This window comes from Hypanus sabinus, chromosome 25 (genome assembly GCF_030144855.1).
Source record: "Hypanus sabinus isolate sHypSab1 chromosome 25, sHypSab1.hap1, whole genome shotgun sequence".
Lineage (NCBI taxonomy): Eukaryota > Metazoa > Chordata > Chondrichthyes > Myliobatiformes > Dasyatidae > Hypanus > Hypanus sabinus.
Genome location: NC_082730.1, coordinates 7,563,352 through 7,587,826, shown reverse-complemented (window position 1 = coordinate 7,587,826; position 24,475 = coordinate 7,563,352). Strand labels below are relative to the sequence as shown.

The 24,475-nt window shown below is 41.1% G+C and overlaps 1 protein-coding gene across 1 annotated transcript; it reads left to right on the top strand.

Moving 5' to 3' along the window:
- Window positions 1-196: 196 nt before the first annotated feature.
- LOC132380971 (methylosome protein WDR77-like) lies at window positions 197-24,129 on the top strand. Its single transcript, XM_059950010.1, has 10 exons — window positions 197-355; window positions 3,086-3,271; window positions 7,703-7,844; window positions 9,785-9,834; window positions 12,525-12,595; window positions 16,693-16,747; window positions 18,254-18,325; window positions 22,257-22,368; window positions 23,240-23,308; window positions 23,404-24,129. Exons 1-10 carry the CDS (start codon window positions 289-291, stop codon window positions 23,543-23,545), a joined length of 966 nt encoding a protein of 321 aa, XP_059805993.1. The 5' UTR covers window positions 197-288; the 3' UTR covers window positions 23,546-24,129.
- Window positions 24,130-24,475: the final 346 nt, after the last annotated feature.

The following is a 24,475-nucleotide window of genomic DNA, read 5'->3' as shown; positions in this document are numbered from 1 at the left end:
GGGGCAAGCCGGGAGCTTGCGGGGCGGACTGGGGCTGGGCGCGCGGCCGGCTGGGAGCTTGCGGAGCGGACTGGTGCTGGACGTGGGGCAAGCCGGGAGCTTGCGGGGCAGACTGGGGCTGAGCGCGCGGCCGGCTGGGAGCTTGCGGGGCGGACTGGTGCTAGACGCGGGGCAAGCCGGGAGCTTGCGGGGCGGACTGGGGCTGGGCGCGCGGCTGGCTGGCCTCTCGCGGGGCTTCTCGCGAGAGCGGCCGGGGTCAGGCGAGAGTAGCGGCGGCGGCGGCGGGGAATGGAGAGCCGGTGTGCCGCAGCGGGCCGCATGGAGCGGGAACTGGAAGCCGTGCAGTACCGGGCTGGTGAGCGGATCGGGGCCGAGGGGTGGGTGGGGGGTGTGCCTGAAGTGCTGAAATCCCCCGAACCTTTCTGGCTTCTCCAAGCCTGAATGGTTTAAGTCGCAGGGAACAAAACAGTTGTGGGTTGTGTTAGCGCTTATTGCTCGCCAACCATCAGAGACAAAAATCACCATTTCTTTTGGAACATAAGCACATGCAACTTGCTCTGGTATAAAAACTTCGCTGTAAGCACCGTGTATTGTCTAACGGCCGCACAGTGCATGCGGCTAACACTTGTTAGAAACTGTTCGACAATGTCCATAAGACATAGACACAGAATTAGGCCATTCGGTCCATCGAGTTTATTCTATCACGACTGATTTATTATCCTTCTCAACACCATTCTCCTGCCTTCTCCCCTAAGCTTTGATGCCCTGACTAATCAAGAACATTCTTTTTAAATATACCCAACGAATTGGCTTCCACAACCGTCTGTGGCAATGAGTTCTATAGAATCACCTTCTGGCTAAGAAATTCCTCCTCATCTCTGTTCTAAAAGGATGTCCCTCTATTCTGAAGCTGTGCCCTCTCCCCCTACAATAGAAAACATTTCTCCATATCCTCTCTATCTAAGCCTTTCAAAATTCAATGGGTTTTACTTTGATATCCCTTCGTTGTTTTAAACTCCAGTACTCTACCATTAAAGGCTCCTCATAGGTTTACCCGTACATTCCCAGAATCATTCTGACCCTATTAGGTGGCATAGTATCCCAAATAAGCACAAGTAGTCATCGGCTGTTATCTCGATTAGTTTTTGTTCTTTAAGAGTTGTGCCAAGGAAGTGGCTGCCCCTGTTGACCGATGGTTTAATTAACGGGAATACACTGTATATAGGTTTCAGAAGTTGTATTTAATTAATGAGATTCAGCATCACCAGTATTTGTTGTCTATCACTGATTGCTTTTACATGGATGATTACAGTATAGACAAGCTCACAACAGTGTTTGGATTCTGATTTATTTATCAATGTATATAAAAGCCAAATGACAGGGTGCAGGTGTGTTTGGTGTCTGTCTGTTTCGAAGGACAATGGATGATGAATATCAATATCACAAGCCTAGGCGGAAAGTATGGAGGTCCTGAAATGCCCAGATGTCAAGATCCCCCTCTTGGCTTCACCAGTGTGGTCCAAAAGAAAGCTTATGAAGTGATACATTTGGCTGCAGGAGCTGCCAGAAGGATGTTCAATGACTTCCAGCCACTCCACTCTGTATTTGCTGTCTGGGTTTACTCCCGTGGCCTTTGTCTCTCCTGAGGCTGCCCACAAGGTGGTGGGGCTACTCACCCATAGCTGGGGATCTGGTTCACGAGTGCCAGGATGTGTCCACACACCGGTGGGCCTGTGCGCTACACCTGCAGGTGCCAGACCTCCACCCTATCCTCCGTAGTTCAACCTGAGTTCAGTTTCCGTGTGTCACCTGCAAGGAGGCACCACACGAGGCTCGCAGCTGGAGAGTCTATGTACTGGCAGCAAGAGACTCAAACATTCGGCTCTCCTTTTTGCGAGACTGCTAGCCAGTGGTGGAAGCTGAAAGTGAGAGTGACAAACACTACCCACTACACTACCACACTAAACGTGTCACAGCAACCATTTTGACACCAAAGGGCGGAGATGCGTCTCTACGAAAGGTGTAAAACACTCCCTCACTCTGCGAGCCTGTGGGTCATCCTTGGGCAAGGTGTAGCACTTGCTTAGTTCCCGATCAGGGTCACGTCAAGCCAAGGGAGCAGCTGGTGCGTCTCATGTCCTGTTTATGCAACCACTGATGCCAGGCAGACAATCTCTGAAGAGCTGTGGGCATGCCATTGTCTTGTTTATGCTGTACCTGAGTCTCTGCCCATCCTTTCCCATATAAATCTATTGCTGTGACTATTGCAGCATGGGATATGGGAGCAGAAATAGGCCATTTGGTCCATGGAGACTACTCCGTCATTACATCATGGATGATCCAGTTCCCGCTCAGCCTCAATCTTCTGCCTTCCCCCTGTATCCCTTCATGCCCTGACTAATCAAGAATCTATCAACCTCTGTCTTAAATATACCCAATGATGTGGCCTCCACAGCTGCCTGTGGCAAGGAGTTCCACAGATTCACCACTCTCTGGCTAAAGAAATTCCACCTCATCTCCATTCTAAATGGAGGTCCCTCTATTCTGAGGCTGTGTCTCCCCCACTATAGGAAACATCCTCTCCACATTCACTCTGTCGAGGCCTTTCCACGTGCAGTAGGTTTCAGTGGGATTCCCCCACTCATTCTGAATTCTAGTGGGTAGAGGCCCAGAGCCTCAGGCACTCCTCATGTGATAAGGTTTTCAATCTTGGAATCAATGTTGTGAGCCTTCTTTGAACCCTTTCCAATCCCCAACACCTTTTTTCACCAGACCGTGGGTCAGTTTGTTGTCATATTTTCTTATCACAAAGTATCCTACAGATGCTGGAAATCTTGAGCAACACACAAAACTGCTGGAGGAACTCAGCATTTATGAAGACAAAACAGTCAGTGTTTTGGGCTGAGACACTTCTAGTGCTTAAACATTGTGCACTAAATCTTATTCTCTTTTTTTTTAGGTGTGCATCTTAATGTTTTCAGTGCTTAATATTATCTCCTCACTGGCTTGTGTGTTGCATAGTGATTGACTTATCTGTCTTAAATCCAAAATATAATTGAGTTGCTTTGTCTGCTTGTGGTTACAGATGGAGCTCTGTTACTTGGAGCATCAACATTATCTGGGCGTAGTTGGTTAGGTTCTGTCTGGTTGTTCAAGGACCCATTTAAAGCTCCGAATGAAAAGTTCTGCACGGTGGGCATGCAAACCCCAGCTGGCGTGGTGGATGCATGTTGGGTTACTGACAGGGAAGTTCTGGTTGCATCTGATTTAGGTAAGGATCGGTGTTAATATTTCACTCAGTGTTAGAAATAATGGGATTGTTTGGTTTTAGTGGGAAATTTTTATCTGGCGCTTTTCAGAGTTATCCTATTTCTCTGATCTTTGTTGTGGTGTTTATTACCTTTCAAGCTTTAATTAAATCACAAAAGAATACTGAAATAGACATCTCTTAAACTTATAAATAACTTATTTTGCTCGGCAATGGTGTGAACGATGTATATTACCTCATTTAAGGAACTGTGTAGTGAAGTGTACTTCTAAAGAGTACGACAACAGTGCCTATAGAAAGTATTCACCGCCCCCCGGATGTTCTGTTGTTCTGCAACATTGCATCACAGTGGATTTAATTTGGCTTTTTTTGACACCAATCGATAGAAAAAGACTTCTGTGTCGAAGTGAAAACAGATTTCTACAAAGTGATCTGAATTAGTGACAAATGTAAAACAGAAAATAATTGATTGCATTCATATTCAGCCCCTTTAATATGGCACACCAAATCATCCCTAGTGCAGCCAATTGGCTTTAGAAGTCACGTAGTTAGTCATATGCAGATCTGTTTTTCGGAGACCTGTGTGCATTCAAGGTGTTTCAATTGATTGTAGTAAAAGACACACCTGAAGGTCCCGTTGCTGGTGAGTCAGTATCCTGGCAAACACTAGACCATGAAGACAAAAGAACACTCCAAGGAACTCCACAAAAAGCTTATTGAAAAGCACAAGTCAGGAGATGGATGCAAGAAAATTTCCAAGTCACTGAATATCCCTTGGAGTACAGTTAGGTCAATCATCAAGAAATGAAAAAAATATGGCACAGCTGTAAATCTGTCTACAGCCGGCCGTCCTCAAAAATTGAGTGAGTGTGCAAGAAGGGGACTAGTGAGAGAGGCCACCAGGAGACCCATGACAACTCTGGAGAATAGCAGACTCCAGTGCTGAGATGGGAGAGACTGCACATAACACTAACTGTTGCCTAGGTGCTTCATCAGTTGCAGCTTTAGGACCACAAGACCCTGCAGCAGATAGTTCAGCTGAGAAGATCATCGGGGTCTCTCTCCCCTACAGACATTTACACCACACGCTGCACCAGCAAAGCTTAATAGCATTGTGAAGGACCCCACGCACCCCTCGCACAAACTCTTCTCCCTCCTGTCATCTGGCAAAAGGTACCGAAGCATTCGGGCTCTCACAACCAGATTGTGCAACAGTTTCTTCCCCCAAACCATCAGACTCCTCAATACTCAGAGACTAGACCGACGTCTACATAATTTATTACTATATTGTAATTTGTCTTCCACTGTGCCTGTTGTCTTGTACTGCCCTGCACTGTTTTGTGCAGGTCTGTAGTCTAGTGCAGTCTTTATGTTGTTTTACGTAGTCTAGTGTAGCTTTATGCTGTCACACATAGTCTAGTGTTTTGTGTAGCACCAGGATCCTGGTGGAATGTTTCGTTTTTACTTTGTACTGTACCAGCAGTCTGTGGTCAAAATGACAATAAACTTGACTTGACTTTTATGGGGGAGTTGCAAAAAGAAAGCCACTGTTGAAAAAAAACTCACATGAAATCTTAGCTGGAGTTTGCCAGAAGCCATGTAGGAGACACTGAAGTCAGCTGGAAGAAGCTTCTATGGTCTGATGAAACCAAAATTGAGCTTCTTGGCGTAAGCCAAGCACAGCACATCGTCAAAAACATGCCATCCCGACTGTGAAGTACGGTGGTGAGGCATTACTCTGTGAGGATGCTTTACTGCAGCAGGCCCTGGAAGGCTTGTGAAGGTAGAGGGCAAAATCAATGCAGCAAAATACAGGGAAATCCTGGAAGAAAACCTGATGCAGTCTGCAAGAGGACTGCAACTTTTGAGAAAATTTGTTTTCCAGCAAGACGATGACCCCAAGCATAAAGCCAAAGTTACATAGGAATGGCTTTATAACAGCAAAGTTAATGTCCTGGAGTGGCCAAGTCAGAATCCAGATCTCAATCCAACTTGTGGCTGGGGAGAAAAGGGCTGTTCACTTGCAATCCCCATGCAATCTGACAGAGCTTGAGCAGTTTTATAAAGAACAACAGGGAAAAATTGCAGTGCCCGGATGTACAAAGTTGATAGAGACCGATCCACAAAGAGTCAAGGCTGTAATTGCTGCTAAAGGTGCATCTACTAAGTGCTGACTTGAAAGAGGTGAATACTTACGCAATCAATTCTTCTGTGTTTTATATTTGTAATTAATTTAGATCACATTGTTGAGTTATGTGTTCACTTTGACACGGAAGTGTCTTTCTGTTGATCAGTGTCAAAAAAGCCAAATTAAATCCACTGTGATTCAATGTTGTAAAACAATAAAACTTCCAAGGGGAGGGGGTGAATATTTTTTACAGGCTCTATATAAGGGCATCAAAAGTTACAGAGAGAGGGTAAGAGAATGGGATAATGAATCAGCCATGATAGAATGGTGAAGCAGCCTCAATCTGCCCTAGATCTGCTCCTATATTTTATGGTCTTGTAGTTTTGAACACTTTAGTGTAAGTTAGCAGTTTATGGAAGCTATAGAAATCTGTAAAAAAAATGTAAATAATGGAGTCATATTTATAGAGAACAGAAAGCAGGTCCTTCAGCCTGACTCATCTGTGGATGGTTGTCTGCAGTACTCCTTTTTCTCAGCATTTAGATCTTATCCCTCTAAACCAGGGGTTCCCAACTTTTTTGTGCATGGACTCCTACCATTAACCGCGGGGTCTGCAGACCCCAGTTTGGGAACCCCTGCTCTAAACCTTCCTCCTCCATGCACCCATCAAAATGTCTTATAAGTATAGTCACACCTACCTCCTATCATCTCACCCAGCAGCACATTCCATATACCCACCATTCTCAGTAACCTACCCCCCACATCCCTTTTAAGTCATTCCTCTGTCATCTTAAACCTGTGCCCTCTGCTCTTAGACTCCTCCACCATGGGAAAACACTGTGGCATTCATTGCCCATCATGATTTTATAAACCCATGTAAGGTCACCCCTCAGTAGCCTTCAGTCAAGCAGAAACAGTTCATTCTATCCAGTCCCCCCTTATGACTCAAGCCCTCCAGTTCTGGTAGCATCCTCATGGATCTTTTCTATTCCCTTTCCAAGTTAATGACATCCTTCCTGTCCCTTGGCAATCAACACTGCACACTCTATTCCAAGTGCAGTCTCACCACTATAACTTGACATCCCAACAGTATAGTCAAAACCCCTGACTGATGAAAGCCAGCAAGCCAAATGCTGTCTTCGCAACCCTATCTTCCCCTGACTCTACATTCGACATTCAAAGTGCATTTCTTATCGAAGTATGTATCCATTATACAACCTTGGGGCTTGTCTCCTGACAGGTAGCCACAAAACAAAGAAACCCAAAAGAACCCATTAGGATAGAAGACTGTCAAATGCCTAATGTGCAGAGGGAAAAAGGTACAAATCATGCAAACAATCAAAACAAGCAAATAGCCTTCAGAACTGAGGTTCATGAAAGAGAGTCTGTCCACAGACACGAAGCCCCCACCTCACAGCAGAGCTGAGTAAATATTACAGAGCAGGGAGCTGAACCAGCCTGTCCCTTACCTCCAGACTTTAATCGATCTTGCCCGGCGCTTAAATCATCCAAACATCAGGTTCTTTCAAGGAGCTATGTAACTACCTCTACATCTCTCTGCACCAACACTTCCCAGGGCCCTATTATTTCCTTTGGAAGGCCAGTGCTGGTTTAACTTGCCAAAGTGCATTATCTCCCAATGGAAAACTTGTCTTGCATACTGTTTTGTAAAGATCAAATCATTACAGAGCTGTGAGGTTGAACAAGGTAAACAATTTCAAAATGCAGAATAAAGTGTAACAGGGAAAGTTCAGTGCAAAGAAACAAAGTGCAAGATCAGAACAAGGTAGATTGTAAGTCCAGAATTCATTTTATCATTCAAGAGGTCTGCTCAAGAGACTTATAATAGCCCGATAGAAACTGTCCTTGAGCCTGGTGGGTTGTGCTTTCAAGCTTTTGTATCTTCTGCAGATGGGTGGATGAAGTTTGAATATGCTGGCAGCGAGAAATGTAGTCATAGAGGGGGAAGAGAGAATGGGCTGGGTGGGTGGCATCTTTAAATATACTGGCTGCTTTACTGAGGCAGTGAGAAATAAAGACAGGGTCTGTAGAGGGAGGCCGGTTTCCATGATGTGCTGAGTTGTGTCGACAACTCTGCAGTTTGGAACATATGGTCCATAATGATTACAATTCAGTCAGACCAGGGTAATAACAAGCTTAAGTGATTTCATTTCATGCTGACTAGACATTGTTCAGTTTGACAAAGGAGGCCACTTTCAGTTATCACAGGGTGCACTTCAGACATAACGTTAACCCAGTTCTCATGTTAATGTAACTCTTTGCGAATGGTTTTACTTGCTGTGCAGGTGCAGTGGAGCTGTGGGAGGTGGCAGAAAGTGAAGGACAGATGGTGAGCAAGTTCTGTAAATACGAGCATGATGATGTTGTTACAAAAGTGAGCGTGCTCGCAGGTGAAACACAAGCAGTCAGCAGCAGTCTCGATTGCAGGTTTGTCATATCACCCTCCTTGAATCATCTAGCCTTGCTTTCCTCGGTCTGTTTCCTGCTGTCACACTTGGTGAATAATGAATGCCTGTGTGTGCTATATTCACTCATCCTGAGCTCTTTCTTGACACTACAACCTGAGAATGTGTGTTTCTGCAGTCTGATCTCTTACTTTCCTCCATATTTAATCATTTCATTTCAGGCTCTGAGCTCTCTGTTCTACTGCCCCAGTTTGATTGAATTAGAGTAATTTTAGAAGTTATATTCCAAAAGGCAGAGCTCAACAAGTCACAGAAACCAGCCTCCCTTCCCTTTATTTCTTGCTAAGGATCTCCATCATTCAGGACAAGCCCTTTTCTCATTATTACCATTGGGGAGCGGGGACAGGAGCTTGAAGACCTAAATGCAATATTTCGGGAACAGCTCCCTTCTGCCATCGGATTTTTGAATGGACAATGAACCCATGTACGCTACCTCACTTTTTTACTTGTTTTGCTTTCTTTTTGCACTACTTATTTAATTTATATAATTCTTTATTGTAATTTATAGTTCTTATGTATTACAAAGTGCTGCTTCCACAAAGCAACACTTTTCACAACCTATGCCAGTGATATTAAACCTGATTTAGATTCTGCCTTAGTAAAGCAGCCAGCATAATCAAAGATTCCATCCACCCCTGACATTCTCTCTTTTCCCCTCCGCCTCTTAGTCACAGAGCAATACAGCCTGGGTAGAAGTACTTTGGCCAAATGAGTCCATGCCGACCACAGTGCTCACTCTGCTTTCCTCCTATAACTTGCTCTATAGAGCTTCCTCCTTTATTCAAGTTTCTCATCACCTGCATTAATTTCTTCCTATGTCTAAGCATTTTCTCCCTTATTTGATAATTCTACTGTAAAGTACCATATGACATTTCTCACTTTAAGGCGCTAGTAGTTACTGTTTATTTCCAGCTTTTATTTAAGACCTGTTTCATCCATAAGAGTTATCTGTATTTGTTTTTGGAGGAGTGATGCAGATATCATTTCATTCTAAAATTTGTATATTATTCTTTATGATTGTTGAATTTTTTTTGTTTCATGTTGCACCCTGACCAACACACGACAGCAAATTCCTAATAAATAGAACATAGAATGTAGAACATAGAGCATAAGAACAGGCCCGTTGGTCCACAATGTTGTGCCAAATTAATTATATTAGTAATCAAATGGCCAACTAAACTAATCCCTTCTACCTTCACAAAGTCCATATCCTTAAATTTTCCTCACATTCATGTGTCTATCTAAACACCTCTTAAAGTCTATAATGTTTTTATCTATACCACCCTAAGTAGCGCATTCCAGGCATCCACCACTTTGTGCAAAAAAAAATTGCCCCTCACAGCTCCTTTGAATTACTCCCTCTCATCTTAAATACATGCCCTCTGATATTAGACATTTCAACCCTGGGAAAAAGATACTGTCTGTCTACTCTATCTGTGCCTCTCATAATCTTATAAACTTCTATCGGATCTCCCCTTAACCTCTGCCGCTCCAGAGAAAACAAGCCAAGTTTGTAAATGTATATGGTGAATAAAGTTGATCCTTGATTACGTAAGAGAAATCAGACTGCACACATAATAACCAAGCATGTGGTGTGATTTAAAGTAACTGCTTTTGCAGGGCCTTATAGAACTAACTCTTAAATATGCGTTCATGACTATAATGTACTTGTCCACCCCCCCACTCCGTGCATATCCCTGTAATAATAAAAAGTGTGCATTAAGAAATCAGAAAATGAATGTTTAATATGGTATATCAAAGATCATAAATGATAACAAGTCATGTGAAATCTCCACCGTGTAACCATGAACATTGGACTAAGGCTATGATTAAATGCTGAAAACAGTCTGAATTACCTAAATTTAGCCTAACTTGTAATAACCAGGCACTTTGATTTATTAGCGTGAAGGTTTGGGACCTAGAACAGAAGACGGTGCTGAAATCTTACCAAGGTGAGCAGTAATGGGTATGAGCTGAACTGATCTATCATTCTCGAGCAGTTCCTAACCTTGTCTCAACCATGCGTTTAATTTGAATACAGTGCTTGCTGACATTTCTATGATGGGAGCAGTTTTGTTACCAATTATGAATATTAATTTGAGATGCCAGAAACATTGTTGTACATAATTATCATAAGACTTCTAACATCTGCAGTTTCTTAGATCTTGTATTTGATCAAATACGGTAGATTCCAGTTAATTGGGACAGTGGCTTATTTGGGACAACTCTTAAAGAACAAAAACCAATCGAGAAAATAACCAGAATTCCCTTTGTTTATTTGGGGCACTATGCCACTTAATTGGGACAGGATACTATTGACAAACATTGCTCACTAACATCAGTCACATGTAGTTGTGTTGCCGTTAGACACTACACCATGCTTAGAGTGAACAAATTTTAAATCGCCTCATTTGCCTGTGTTTATCTTCCATTTGGGCCAGTGAACACTGATTCAAAAGGCAGTTTTTGACAATTTTGATTTTTATTACAACCTTTTTAAAAAAATTCACACCCTTGCCAAGGTGCAGGAAGGCAATGAAGGCATTCCATTATCTGTGCTGATTATGTTTTCATTTACAGTCAGCCAAAAGAATATGGATAATTTTGAAAGAAAAATCAGGCAGGGTCTAAAACCAATAACATTTTTATTGTTGCTTTTGATTTCCAGTTAGATTAAAATTAATTCTTAAAAGAATTCACATCTTGTTCATTTGGAAGGGGATATTTCCATTACATTGAAGGTAACATGTCATACACTGGATGAATTCCTTTGTTGATAACTTAGGAACTAATACGGTACACAGATTTATAGTACTGTAGCAGTTAATTTGTTCTGTATTTCATTTAAATGCATAATTTGTTACTTAGGTAAAAAGTAGTTTGTCTTTTTAATGTTTTAAATTATTTCCATGCTACTTCATTTAAATGGGGCAGCCACTGAATTGGGCCAAAATATACTGGTCCTGATGTATCCCCGTGAACTGGAATCCACTGTATCTGAAATACGGACAAGAAATTCATGGAAGAGTATGTCATACAGTGTCTGTGGAGAAAGAAACAGAGTTGATGTTTCAGGCTCAAAAAACCTTGTCATTGGTCATCAGAACTGGGAGCTTTCACCCTGAAGTGTTAACTTTGTTTTTATTACCGCGATAAAAAGTAACCTCCTGAGTGTTTTCAACCATTTATGTTTCTATTTCAGTTCCTGATGTCAAAAAGATTAGTGCTGCATTGAGTGGTGGGGTGTGGTTATTCTTTGAAGTGAGATTGGGGGTATATGTGAACTAAAGTGATTTCCCTGAGAGAGAGAGAGAAGAGTTGCAAGCTGTTAACTTCACACAGTACAGAGGCTCAATCAGCTGGTATAGACCATGCAAAAAAGTTTACAGTTTACTGTAACAGTAACACATTGAGCATAAATTTCCTCACAGTGGAAATGCTTTCCATCGTTAAGTGATGCTGGGTTATAGAGATGTGCAATTTTTTAATGTTTGTCTTTGTTATAAACAACGGGTTATGTAGTACATTAATCACTTCTGAAGACTTTGTAACCAGTTGTTGACTGGAGTATCTATCAGCTACAGTTACTGTTCTCACTTGTACCAGTTGTCTAAAGTGACATTGCTCACTGGTGCTTTACCGGGTTGTACACAATATATTATTCATTGCCTAAATGACAGCTGTGGTTTCTTTTAACTACAGGCCTGGGTCCTTTTATGAAACCTTAAGACATAGGAGCAGACTTAGGCCTTTTGGCCCATTGAGTCTACTCAATCGTTCCATCATGGCTGATTTATTACCTCTCTCAACTCAGTTCTCCTGCCTCCTCCCCATGACCTTTGACACCCTTACTAATAAAAGACCTACCGTCCTCTGCTTTAAGTGTACCTGATGACTTGGCCTCAGGCACTGAATTCCAAATTCACCAGTCTCTGGCTAAAGAGATTCCTCTTCATTTCTGTTCTCCAGGGATGCCCTTCTATACTGTGCCCTTTGATGCTAGACTCCCCACGACAAGAAGCATCCTCTCCACATCCACTCTCTCTAGGCCTCTCAATATTCTATAGGATCTCCCCTCATTCTCCTAAATGTCAGTAAGTAAAGGCCTAGAGCCATCAAACCCTCCACATGCATTATTCCTTTCATTCCTGGGATCATTCCTTTACTATGTAGTCATAGGTTAAGGGTGAAAGTTGAAATATTTAAGAGAACATGGGGAGGGATTTCTTCAGTCAGATGGTGATGACAGTTTTGGATGGGCTGCCAGTGGAAGTGGTAGATGCTGATTCATTTTCAATATGTAAGGGAAGTACCTGGGTGAGAAAGTTGGAGGGCTGCGGTCCAGGCGAAGATTGCTGGGACTAGGCAGAATAGTAGTTGGACATGGACTAGATGGGCCGAAGGGCCTATTTCCAGGCTGTAATGCTCTATGACTATAACGGAGTACTTTCATAAGGTGGGGAGAGTGAATTCAAACTTAGATGTAAGTTTGTGAAAAATAATTATAAAGGAAAAGAGAAAAGTTAGTTTGAGCAAAGGTTTTTACATGATCAGATTGTGAGCAAAAGCAACTATATTTAGTATTATTGACAATGATCTGCTTCGGTCTGGAATTAACTCATTGGCTGTTTTGTAATTGCAGCTCATTCAGGTTCTGTGATGTGTGTGGCTGCTTGCCCCGGTAATGTGAATCTCTTCCTGTCATGTGCTCAGGTATTTACTCATTAACTATAAAATCAATCTGTGTTTATGCAGAAATGTTCCCTTACAGTGCATGGTACATAATTAATACAGATTTCATAACACAACAGAAGTAGAATTTTATTTAAATCCACAACAAACTCTGTGCTCTGAGCTTCTGCTCTATGCTTACAGGTGTAAACAATCAGAGAGTTTGATCTTTCTTTCCACAGCTATACTGAATAGAATTGCACTCAACGTACAGTTGCTCATTGACACAAATATCTAAACAGCCAATCATATGGCAGTAACTGAATGCATAAAGTATGCAGTCATAGTCAAGATGTTAAGTTGGTTTTTAAATATTGTAAAGTAAAATTGGTTTTGACATTTTTTTGGTTTTTGAAGATATACAATACTTACACTGCCATCTCCTCTCTTTTTGGCAGGGATTGGTTGATGTCAGTAACTTAGCTTTGATTTGGTTCTCCCCAGTAATGGCCAATTACATTTAAGAAACATTTATAAATAGAATCAAATTAAGATGTTAAATAATTGCTCCAAATTTCCACCTACGTTTCTATATAAGTGCACGTGTATCAAGTTTAACAATAGTTATACTGAGGCAATAAATTAGCTTTTGCCTCTGACCCCCCCCCCCCCCCCCATACTTCACTCAAATTTTAAGGTGATTGGAGGAAAGTATAAGGGGTTGTCAGAGGTAGTTTTTTTTAACACAAGGAGTGGTGGGTGCCTGGAACAGCCTGCCAGTTGTGGTGATATACAGTGCCTATAAAAAATATTTAACCCCTTGGAAGTTTTCATGTTTTATTGTTTTACAACATTAAATCACAGTGGATTTAATTTGACTCTTTTGACACTGATCAACAGAAGAGACTCTTTTCGTATCAAAATGAAAACAAATTTCTACAAATCGGTTGAAGTTTATTACAATTATTAAACACAAAGTGATTGCAAAATTACTCACCCCCTGCAAGCCAGTATTTACTAGATGCACCTTTGGCAGCAATTACAGCCGTGAGTCTATGTGGATAGATCTCTGTTAGATTGCATGGGGACTGTGAGTGAACATCTCTTTTCAAGTCCAGCCACAAATTCTCAATTGGATTGAAGTCTGGACTCTGACTTGGCTACTCCAGGACTTTAACTTTGTTGTTTTTAAGCCATTCCTGTATAGCTTTGACTTTATGCTTGGGGTCATTGTCTTGCTGGAAAACAAATATTCTCCTAAGTTGCAGTTCTCTTGCAGACTGCATCAGGTTTTCCTCCAGGATTTCTCTGTATTTTGCTGCATTGATTTTTCCTTCTTCCTTCACAAGCCTTCCAGGGCTTGCTGCAGTGAAGCATCCCCACAGCGTGATGCAGCCACCACCATGCTTCATGGTAGAGATGGTGTGTTTGATTCTGCCAAACATATCATCTAGAATGATGACCAAGAAGCTCAATGTTTGTTTCATCAGACCATAGAACCTTCTTCCCGCTGATTTCAGGGTCTCCCACATACCTTCTGTAAACTCTAGCTAAGATTTCATGATAGTCTTTTTCAAATGGCTTTCTCTTTGTCACTCTCATAAAGCTGCTACTGGTGAAGCACCCATGTTCGGCCTCTCCCATCTCAGCCACTGAAGCTTGTAACTCTCAGAGTTATCATGGGTCTCCTGGTGGCTTCCCTCACTAGTCTCCTCCTTGCATAGTCACTCAGTTTTTGAGGACAGCCTGCTCTAGGTAGATTTACTGCTGTGCCAGATTTTTTCCGTTTCTTGATGATTGTATTAACTGTACTTCAAGGGATGTTGTATCCATCTCCTGACTTGTGCTTTTCAGTAACCTTTTTGCGGAGTTGCTTTTGTGTTCATGATGCAGTTTTTGACAGGATACTGACTCACCAGCAGTTAGAACTTCCAGATGTAGGTGTATTTTTACTATAATCAATTGAAGCATCTTGACTGCACACAGATCTCCAATGTAATTATGTGACTTCTAAAACCAGTTGGCTGCACCAGGAATGATTTGGTGTGTCATATTAAAGGGGGTGAATACTAATGCAATCAATTATTTTGTGTTTTATATTTGTCACTAATTCAGATCACTTGTAGAGATCTGTTTTCACTTTGACACAAAAGAACTTTTCTGTTGATCAGTGTCAAAAAAAATCAAGTTAAATCCAGTGATTCAATGTTGTAAAACAATAAAACATTAAAACTTTTGGGGGGGGGGGTGTGGGCAGGAGTGAATATCTGTAAGCAGATATACTGGGTGTTTTTAAGAACCTCTTACTGGATGATAGAAAAGCAGAGGGCTGTATAGGAGGAGAGGGTTAGATTGAGTAGGTTAAATCTTAAGGGGTCAACTAAAAGATTAGCACAACTTTCTGGGCCAAAGGCCTGTGCTATGCTGTGATGTTCTGAGAGTTAAACCAGCTGCTTTTTTTCCCCCTAAAATAAAGTATTCCTTTTAAAGAGAAAACATTTTGACAAACATTATAGCTTTTTATAGCTTCCTGAAATCTCACTTCTTTATGTAAAACCTGTCCATTTGAATTGATGAACAATCTGCTGGAGGAATCAGTAGGTCATGCAGCATCTCTGGGAGGAAAGGAATTGTTGACGCTTTGGGTTGAAGCCCTGCATCAGAAACCTGGATGATTGACCATCCCCTCTCCCTCAACGTTCGCTGCTCAACCCTCTGCATCCCTCCAGCAAATTGTGTGTTGCTGTAGATTCCAGCATTTGCTGTCTCATCTCAGCTTGAATTGTTAGCATGAAAATTTCAACAGGAGTTGACAATAAATCATAATTTTTGTTGATGGAAATTATAATTAATGTTTTGGTGTCTGGTGTCATGTCTTGAGAGTTAATAGTCATAATGAAGTGTTTGTAATGCTCTTGTGATGTGATTGACAATATAAACACTGTTTTCTGATTTACCATTAAGTTTCAGTGTACATACTGGATCTTGATTATTTATAAAGAGATTTGATATGAAATCCATATGATTTGTTCTATAATAAAACAAAGTTATTGTAGCAGCATTTGATCCAAATCAAACAGAACAACAGTGTTACCCCTCTGTGACCCCAGGTGGAGCTGCTATACTTGTGTGACAAGCCCACTGCTCCAAAGAGTTGAATTCCCTATTTCGATCTTTTATTAATAATTAGCAAACATACAATTAGGCATTATTGAGCATTATCCCAGTGGTCAGCAAAGATATAATCTCCGTGGTCCCAAGCTACAAACTACCACAAAATAAACATGAATATGTAACTTATCCTCTTTGCTTCTACCATATCCCCACTGGTGTGATTAGTTACCTTAATGCACATAATAAACTCACAGCACAGAATACATGGCTCCTGAAGTTATCAGTAACGTTTGTTAGAAGTTTATTCTTTCTTAGTGCTTGAAGCTATGGTTGGTACAATAAATGCTATATAAAATTGTGTTACTTTTAGTTTACATATCTAATGCACACCCTGTACAGTATCATTAGAGGGGTAGATCTTGATCCTTCAGTAGGTCAACATTGACTGGCGAAATACAGGTTTCCCCCGCTATCTGAAGGTAGAGTGTTCTTATGAAGCCGTTAGTAAGCCGAAATGTCGTAAAGCAAAGAAGCAATTACCATTAATTTATATGGGAAAGTTTTTGAGTGTTCCCAGACCCAAAAAAATAACCTACCAAATAACACATAAAGCTTAAGATAACACGAACATACAGTAAAAGCAGGAATGATATGATAAATATACAGCCTATATAAAGTAGAAATATTGTATGTACGGTGTAGTTTCACTTATCAGAATCGGAAAGATTTAACCAAAACCAATTTAGTGGAAAAAAAATCGGCATGTATTTGCATGCGCACACAACTGCCCGCACAAGGCTTCACGGTCATTGTAGTCTTTCTTGGGGTAAAAACACATATAAAGCAGGCGTCTTTTTTTTTGTAAATGTGAAAATCCTCTTTGGTTAGCGACTAATGTAGGTCTTTTGTAACAGTGAGCTGTCATAAAGTGAATATTTGAAAAATGGGGACCACCTGTAATTGATAACTTAGCAAATGCTTTAAGTAAAGCTATCCCTCTTTCTCAATCAACTTTGCTTTTTCAGGACAGGAGACTTTTACTATGGGACAGAAGAAATTCCAAACCTGCTTTGCGGATCGGTGTGTACCTCGCCTCCATTTTGTGATGTCTGTGCTTGGTCAATAATAATCTCAATCTCAAGCTTTCTGTGTGCATTTCATATTAGTTCATAATGTATAAAGGACAGATAGTATATTATCTAGGTGTACGTTCAAAGACTTGATTCCTGTCTTCCAGTGTTTCCCTTGAGACTTTTAACACAAGTGTTAAGAAAATATTGCCTATCATTTTTTTAATGGTGGTTGTCCATCGTATCCAACAACAACAGAAGACCTACCAGGGAGAAGCCAGAGCAAACAGGTCTCTGAGTCTGGCTCTGTGGTTTACAAGGAAAGGGGGAAGAAGAGGCGAGCTGTGTAGTGATATGGGATTTGTTGGTTAGGGTAACAGCAAGGAGGTTCTGTGGTCGACAGTGAGATTCCTTGATAGTTTGATCCCCCTAGGATGCCATTGTCAGAGACATCTCAATCGAGTCCACAGAATTCTCAAGAGTGAGCAGCCAGAGGTCATGGTCCACATCAGTACCAATGACATGGGTAGGATGGGTGATGGTTTGTAGGATGGAAACCTGCAAGGTGAGTTTAGGGAGTTGGGTGCTAAGTAAAAGGACAGGACCTCCAAGGTTCTGTTCTCAGGATTGCGACCCATACTGTATGTTAGTGAGGCCAGATCTAGGAAGAGCATAAGGTTGTGATAGTAGGCAATCATATTGACTGGGAGCCCCATTCTGTAAAAGGGCTAGATGAGAAAGAGTTTGTCAAGTGTGTTCAGGAAAGTTTCCTTAATCAGTACATAGAAGTCTCAACGAAAGAGTGTGTAATTCTGGAGCTCCTGTTAGGGAATTAGACAGGGAAGGTGACGGAAGTTTGAGTATCTTATGGTCTTCTCATGCCCTTCCCTCTCCATGAAGCATTGCAAAACTGTCTTCCTGGCTATTGGATCTCACTGTTGATCTCGTGCCCAGTGCACTGGAGTTGTCTTTGTATGCTAGGACAGGCATGTCTCCATCTCACTGGGTTATGAGGCTCATTGGCTACCCTCAACTGGTTTAGCCCACCTGTTGAAGCAGAGTACTGGAGAGTGACCGTTCTCGCACGCAAACAGGTGAGATCTGAGTGTCCAGTGAGGTCAAATGTTGAGTGAGCTGCCCCAGTATGGACATGACAAGAATAGACACCACTACCAGAGGTACAGCCCCTCCCTGGACATGCCACACATCCACCTGGTTAACATATGTACTATTTTCTACAGTTGGGGACTGAGGGAATTATAGAATCAGAATTATATGGACCCTGATGCATTTGGAACTTGGATTTACAGAATCTCAAAGAAAAGACCAAATATCTTTGGTACAGGGTAAAGGTGAAGGATGGAAGACTTGATTAGTCCTTGACAAGCTTGGTTATTAAATGAGTGAAAAGTTCTGATATCCTGACAAGGAACAGGTTGTATAATTTCAACCCATTTGTTGAAATGTAAGTCTAACTATTCAAACATTGCTTTACTGAGCATTTATCTGGTTTCAGACACGGGATTATCACACTGCTGTCCAACCACTGTTACATGGCATCCACAGAATGAAAAAGTCTTTGCCTTTGGTAAGGTGATTCCACATCATTAGTTCGTGTTTATTTTTCAACCTTATTCATGTAAGCCCTGAGTTAATCAGGAGGAGGCAGCACGTTGGAGGTTTAATAGAAGTGATATATTGGTAAACCAATCACAGTGATCATAAACTCTGAAATTTATTTTTTACCCATCCCAACCATTGAGCATATCTATAAGGAGTGCTGCCAACAGGTAGGAGGTGCAGAAGCCTTCAGTCCCACACCACCAGGTTCACAAACAGTTATCTTCCTACAATCATCAGGCTCTTGAACCAGTGTGGATAACCCACTCACCTCAACTGTGAACTGATTCCACAGCCTATACACTCACTTTCAAGGACTTTACAACTCATGTTCTCAGCATTATTTATTTATTATTTACATATAAGTATTTCAATACATATGTTGGTGATAATAAACTTGATTCTGATTTTATTTGCACATTAGTTGCTTGTCAGTGTCTGTGTGTAGTTTTTCATTGATTCAACTGTATTTCGCTGTTCTGCTGTGAATGCCTGCAAGAAAATTAATTTCAAGGTAGTAGATGTACTTTAATAATTTTTTTTTGAAATATATGAATATTCATTTAAACACGTATTTTAATTTTCATTCCTATCTTTGTTATTTTGGTACTATTAAATTCATTCTCAATGCATAAGTGAGAAGGACTGAATTATCAATTGAAACTATTTGTGATTCTGAGAGTGAGTTCACTATTTGTTTTAGCCATTTGTTTGTCTCCAGTAGAGTTCGTGTATATTAACCACTCGTTACTGAAGTAGGTATTTGTTACATCACTTCAGATGGTTTGGAAGAGTCAAGTACATTGGTGGGTTTTAGTCCCATAAACTCCTTGGAAACTGGAGTTCCCTTGCTCTTGATGTTTGTCCATACCCATGTTGGGCCAGTCCGTGTATTTTATTTATTTATTGAGATACAGTGTGGAATAAGCTCTTCTGCACTTTCAGGTCACACCGCCCAGCAACCCCGATTTAACCCTAGTCTTAATCATGGACAATTTACACTGACCAATTAACTTACCAACTGGTACATATTTGGACTGTGGGAGGAAACCCACACAGTCACGGGGAGAAGGTACAGATTCCTTACAAACAGCAGCAGGAATTGAACCCAGGTCGTTGTTACTGTAAAGCATTGTGCTAACTACTACACTTCACCTTCTCTGATGGGTGCTTAGTACAATCCAGTGGTTTTGTGAGTACATTGCTGATTAAAACGTTGGATTTAACCAACTGTTGAGAGGTGAAGTTTGAACTCTAGGGCTCTGTATAGTTGTTCAGTAACTTAACCATGATAAATACAGTGCAGGTTATCGTCATAGAGGCACATTGCATAGAAACAGGTCACTTAGTCCACCAAGTCCCTGCTGACCAGTGAGCATCCATCCTTACGTTGTGTTGGTAGTTAACACAAACAGTGCATTTCATTGTGTTTCGTTATGTGTGATAAATGAATCTGAATTTGAACTCGTGGTATTAAGGCACCTTTCAAAGTTCAAAGTGAATTTATTATCGAAGTATTTATAGTTACCATATACATAGGGGATTCTGCAGATGCTGGAAATCCAGAATAACATCCACAAAATGCTGGAGGAACTCAGCAAGTCAGGCAGCATCTATGGAGAGGAATAAAGAGTTGAATTTTTGGGTCAAGGCCCTTCATCAGTACTGAAAAGGAAGGGGGAAAAAGACAGAAACCATTGTGTGTGGTTGCCTCTATCTACTACATTGAGATTCATTTTCTTGCAGGCATTTAGAGAGAAAAAAATACAGTAGAATTTATGAAAAACTATACACGAAGACTGACAAAAACCAACGTGCAAAAGAAGACAAACTACACAAATGTTAGAGTAGTGGTTAGTGTGACGATAGTCCAGCTCAGGGTGTCAGAGTTCAGAGTTCAATTCTGATGCCATCTGTAGGGTTTGTACGTTACTCTCCGTGAACACTTGGGTTCCATCAGGTGATCTTTACCACAGCCCAAAGATTAGTGGTTTAACCAATTAGTGGGTTAATTGGACATTGCAAATTGTCCTGCAATTAGGCTAGGAATAATAGGTGGGCTTCTGGGTGGTACAGCATGTTGGGGCCGAAAGGGCCTGTTTGTTCCATGCTGTATCTCTAAATAAATAAAATAAAGTAATAAAATATAATGCTAGGAATATGAGTTATAGAGACTCACTGAAAACAAATCTGTAGGTTGTAGAATCAGTTCAGAGATGTCTTTGTTTCTATTACCTTTGTCAGCCTCTCAGACTTAGCACTCTGACTGTTATTTTCATAATGTATTGAAACAGAGATTTTATGTTGCACAAATGTTAATCTGCGGTCATAGAATCCCTTCCACCACATTAATACTTCAGGCAGCATCTTGAACCCAAAATAATTAGTTATTTATTTAGAGATACAGTGCTGAACAGACCCATGTAGCCCAAGAAGCCGCACCACCCAGCAGCCCACCTGTTTAACACAAAACAATTTACAATGACGGATTAACCTACTAGCTGCTACGTCTTTGGACTGTGGGAGGAAACCCACGCACTCATGGAGAGAGCATACAAACTCCTTACAGATTGCACTGGAGTTGAACTCTAGAACGTCCTGAGCTGTAATAGCAACACTAACTACTACACTGCTGTGGCATTTATACATAATTATTGTAGAACATCAGAAATAGGAATAGGGCATGTACCCTCTCAGGTGTGCTATGTTATTAATTCATATAAAAAGCATTGCCCCCTCAGTTAATGAGCTGGTCTGCACCTCATATACTATTTCAGTTGTTACATACCCCGTAACTGGGTGGCTAACCAGCAGAGAAAGAAGAATCCGTTGGAGTCTGGTGGTACTATTTTCAAAAGTGTTTATTAGTAAAAATAAGCAAAAACCATATCAATAATACAAATGTACATATAAAACAAGTTAGCAGTAATAAACCTAAAAGTGTAGGAATAATAATAATCAATAATAAACAAGCTCTATGGATGTCTAGGGGTAAATAAATTGTCATAGAAAAGTATAAAGTTCAGCTCAGTTCATGAGTGCTGATGTAGTTAATGGTTGTTGTATTGTAATCGTTGGAGGGAGAGAGAGAGAGCAAGATGTAACAGCTACTGCAGCCAAACCTTCCTTTGCTTTCTTAATCCGTCATATCTTTGTGGTCATTAAATTATGACCCCTCTGTCGTTCAGCTAGACCGTTCTTCTGTGGTGGACTCGTCACTCTAGCATGAGTGGACACACGCAAGTCTCCACCAGCCCTGCTTTAACACTGTGAGCTTTACTGACCGATCTCCTGGTTCGGTCTCCAAAGCCCCCACCTTTCTTGTGGGTTCCAACACTCAATCAGTGTCCACTGGCATGTCTCCTGGTGCGTCTGAAGGGTGTCTCTCCAGATCTGACTTTTATCCCTACTCACGGGGTCTCAGCTATCAAATCAATTTTGAATGACTATGTTCATCAAACCAGCCCACTCCGGCAGTCCACTGAGGAATGTTAATGAGCAAAATGGTAGAAGATAAATAACCCTCGCAGATGTCATAATGTAGTAAATCAACAAGTCTCTCTCCCCTCTCTTATCTGTAGCAGATGTTCTTGCATGTTTTCTTTTCATCTCTCTCTCTCTCTCATGAGCAGCATAGCAACAGTAATGGTTCGTGATTCTCAAAGGGGGAGCAATGGTTAACTCTTCACCCCATTGTCCATCAGGTCTGTTCATCCTTTGTAACACAGTAAAATCCTCATCTATTTTAACTAAAAGCAAAATAAAGATTGGGTTATTCCATGGGTTTAGAGTATTTAACCTTCAAGTGATGTAATAATTTTCCTCTTGTAGATCTGAGTGAGGACTAGTTGTAAACAATTCCATAGTTACTTATTCTAAATCAATGTTGTGTTTAACAGGGACTGAAAATGGATTTGTGGGTGTGAAAACCTTACAGAATCCGGTGGATTCCATTCAGCGCTCTGAGGTGCATTCGCGGACTGTGTCTGGCCTACAGTATTCCTCACACAGGTGGTTACCCTGATACAGTAACTCATAAGATGAACATTACAGCACCTGTACTTGTTCCTTTGTGTTGGTGCAAGATAGGCTGGAGATATTGGTATATTTGGATTCTAACAATCCTTATTGTGAAATCTGAGTGTTTTGATCGTACTCATCATGGAAATTACTGATCTTTGAGATATCACTATTTGTGAGGTACTCCTTAAAAAGATCAGAAAGCACACATTTTAATCAAATTTGGTTATGCAAAAAATGGTGACAGTAACTTACTTTCCGGTTCTGGCCTAAACCAGGTTAACTATTGAATATTGAAAGACTTAAATACAGTGGACATGAAGAGGATGTTTCCAATAGTGGGATAGTCTAGGACTAGAAGGCACAGACTCAGAATATAAGGACTTCCCTTTAGAAGAGAGGTAAGGAGGAATTTACTTAGCTAGAGGGTGTTAACTGTGTGGAATTCATTGCCACAGACAGCTGTGGTGGCCAAGAACTTGGATATATTTAAAGCAAAGGCTGTTAGGTTCTTGATTAATAAGGCCGTCAAAGGTTACAGGTAGAAGGCAGGAGAATGGGGTTGAGAAGGATAATAAATCGGCCATGATGGAATGCTAAGCAAACTCAATGAGTCAAATGACCTAATTCTGCTCCCATGTTTTAGGTCTTTTGCTCTCCATGGTAGATGTGTAAAAAATTTGCTAGATTCTTTAGTGATGTACCAAATCTAATCATTTGGTAGTTTAGCCTACCAAATTGATTGTTCCATAAGGAGACCTTTACAGCAAATGTTAAATAGGAGTCTCCAGTAAATGTCTAAGTGAGATGTGAAGTGGAAACACTTTGAGAGTGAGTGATGATTCATCTCTTGACTTTACAGCTCTCCGCTTTTGGCTTCAGTCAGTGAGGATTGTACTCTGGCCGTTGTTGACGCAAACCTCTCGGAAGTGTAAGTGACTTGATGAATCTGTGCAGAAATCTGTTGCTTTAACTGGTTGCTCATTAATCATTAAAATTGATCCATTTATTTCAAATTGTTTCTAGGTTTAGGAACAAATCACATAAGGACTTTGTTCGTAGTGTATCCTGGTCGCCCCTCAATTCCAATCTACTGAGCACAGCCGGCTGGGATCATCAAGTTCTACATCACACCATCAGTTTAGACAAAGAAATAGACACAGCGTGAGGAGCGAGTGGCAATTTAATGCCTAGAAGCTTTATTTTCTACTATTTCTATAACCATGCTACAGGTTTGAAACTGCCTTGAGCTGAGAAGCAATCACATGTAGCCAGGCCTGAGCATCAAACCAACGTTAGAGAAAGCAGGAGGAGGTGACAAGAGCAATAAATAATTCTCAACGCTCCAAATTTCTGATTTGGAAAGTTAACTGACCTCCCACCACATTCTGCACCACTCCCCCATCCCCCCCCATCAAGTTCCAAAACTGTGTTTGCTCTGTGTGACAGTGTATTAGTAAGTTACCCAAATGTTTTATCTTTTTGGTAGCTGGGCAGAGTGTTATAGAAATGGGAAAACGTTTGATGAAATTGTCACGGTTGAGAAAAAGGAAGCCAAGAGGACTTGTGATGTTCCTGATTCTGTGGCTTGAGAAATACGTTGGTGGACTAGAGCTGCTGGAATCCTGTGGTTCCTCTGTCTGTGTCACATCATTCAGAACAAGCAAGAAAAGGATTAAAGGGACATTTATTAAAACATGTATTTGTCAGTTTTTTTCCTCCATTGTTTTATGCAGAGGCTGTCCTGGGGTAATGAACGTCTGATTTTACAGACACCCATACAAAAGAGCTGCAATAATATTAAATTCATATGTTTGATGTAATGGCACATGGATCCATTTAATTAGTCTCCCCGCTCTCTCTACTTTTAGAAATCATTCTTTCTTATCAGTCTTGTATGTGCTGAGCAGAGCCCTGGGGCTGAGGCAGTTTATATGTTCAATATGTACCGTGTCGTATGACCTGGGTGATCACTGTCTTTCCACGACCATGATTGTACTTTGCAAAATTTTTCTACGGAAGAGGTTTGCCATTGCCTTCTCCTGGGCAGTGTCTTTGCAAGACAGGTGAGCCCAGCCATTATCAATACTCTTCAGAG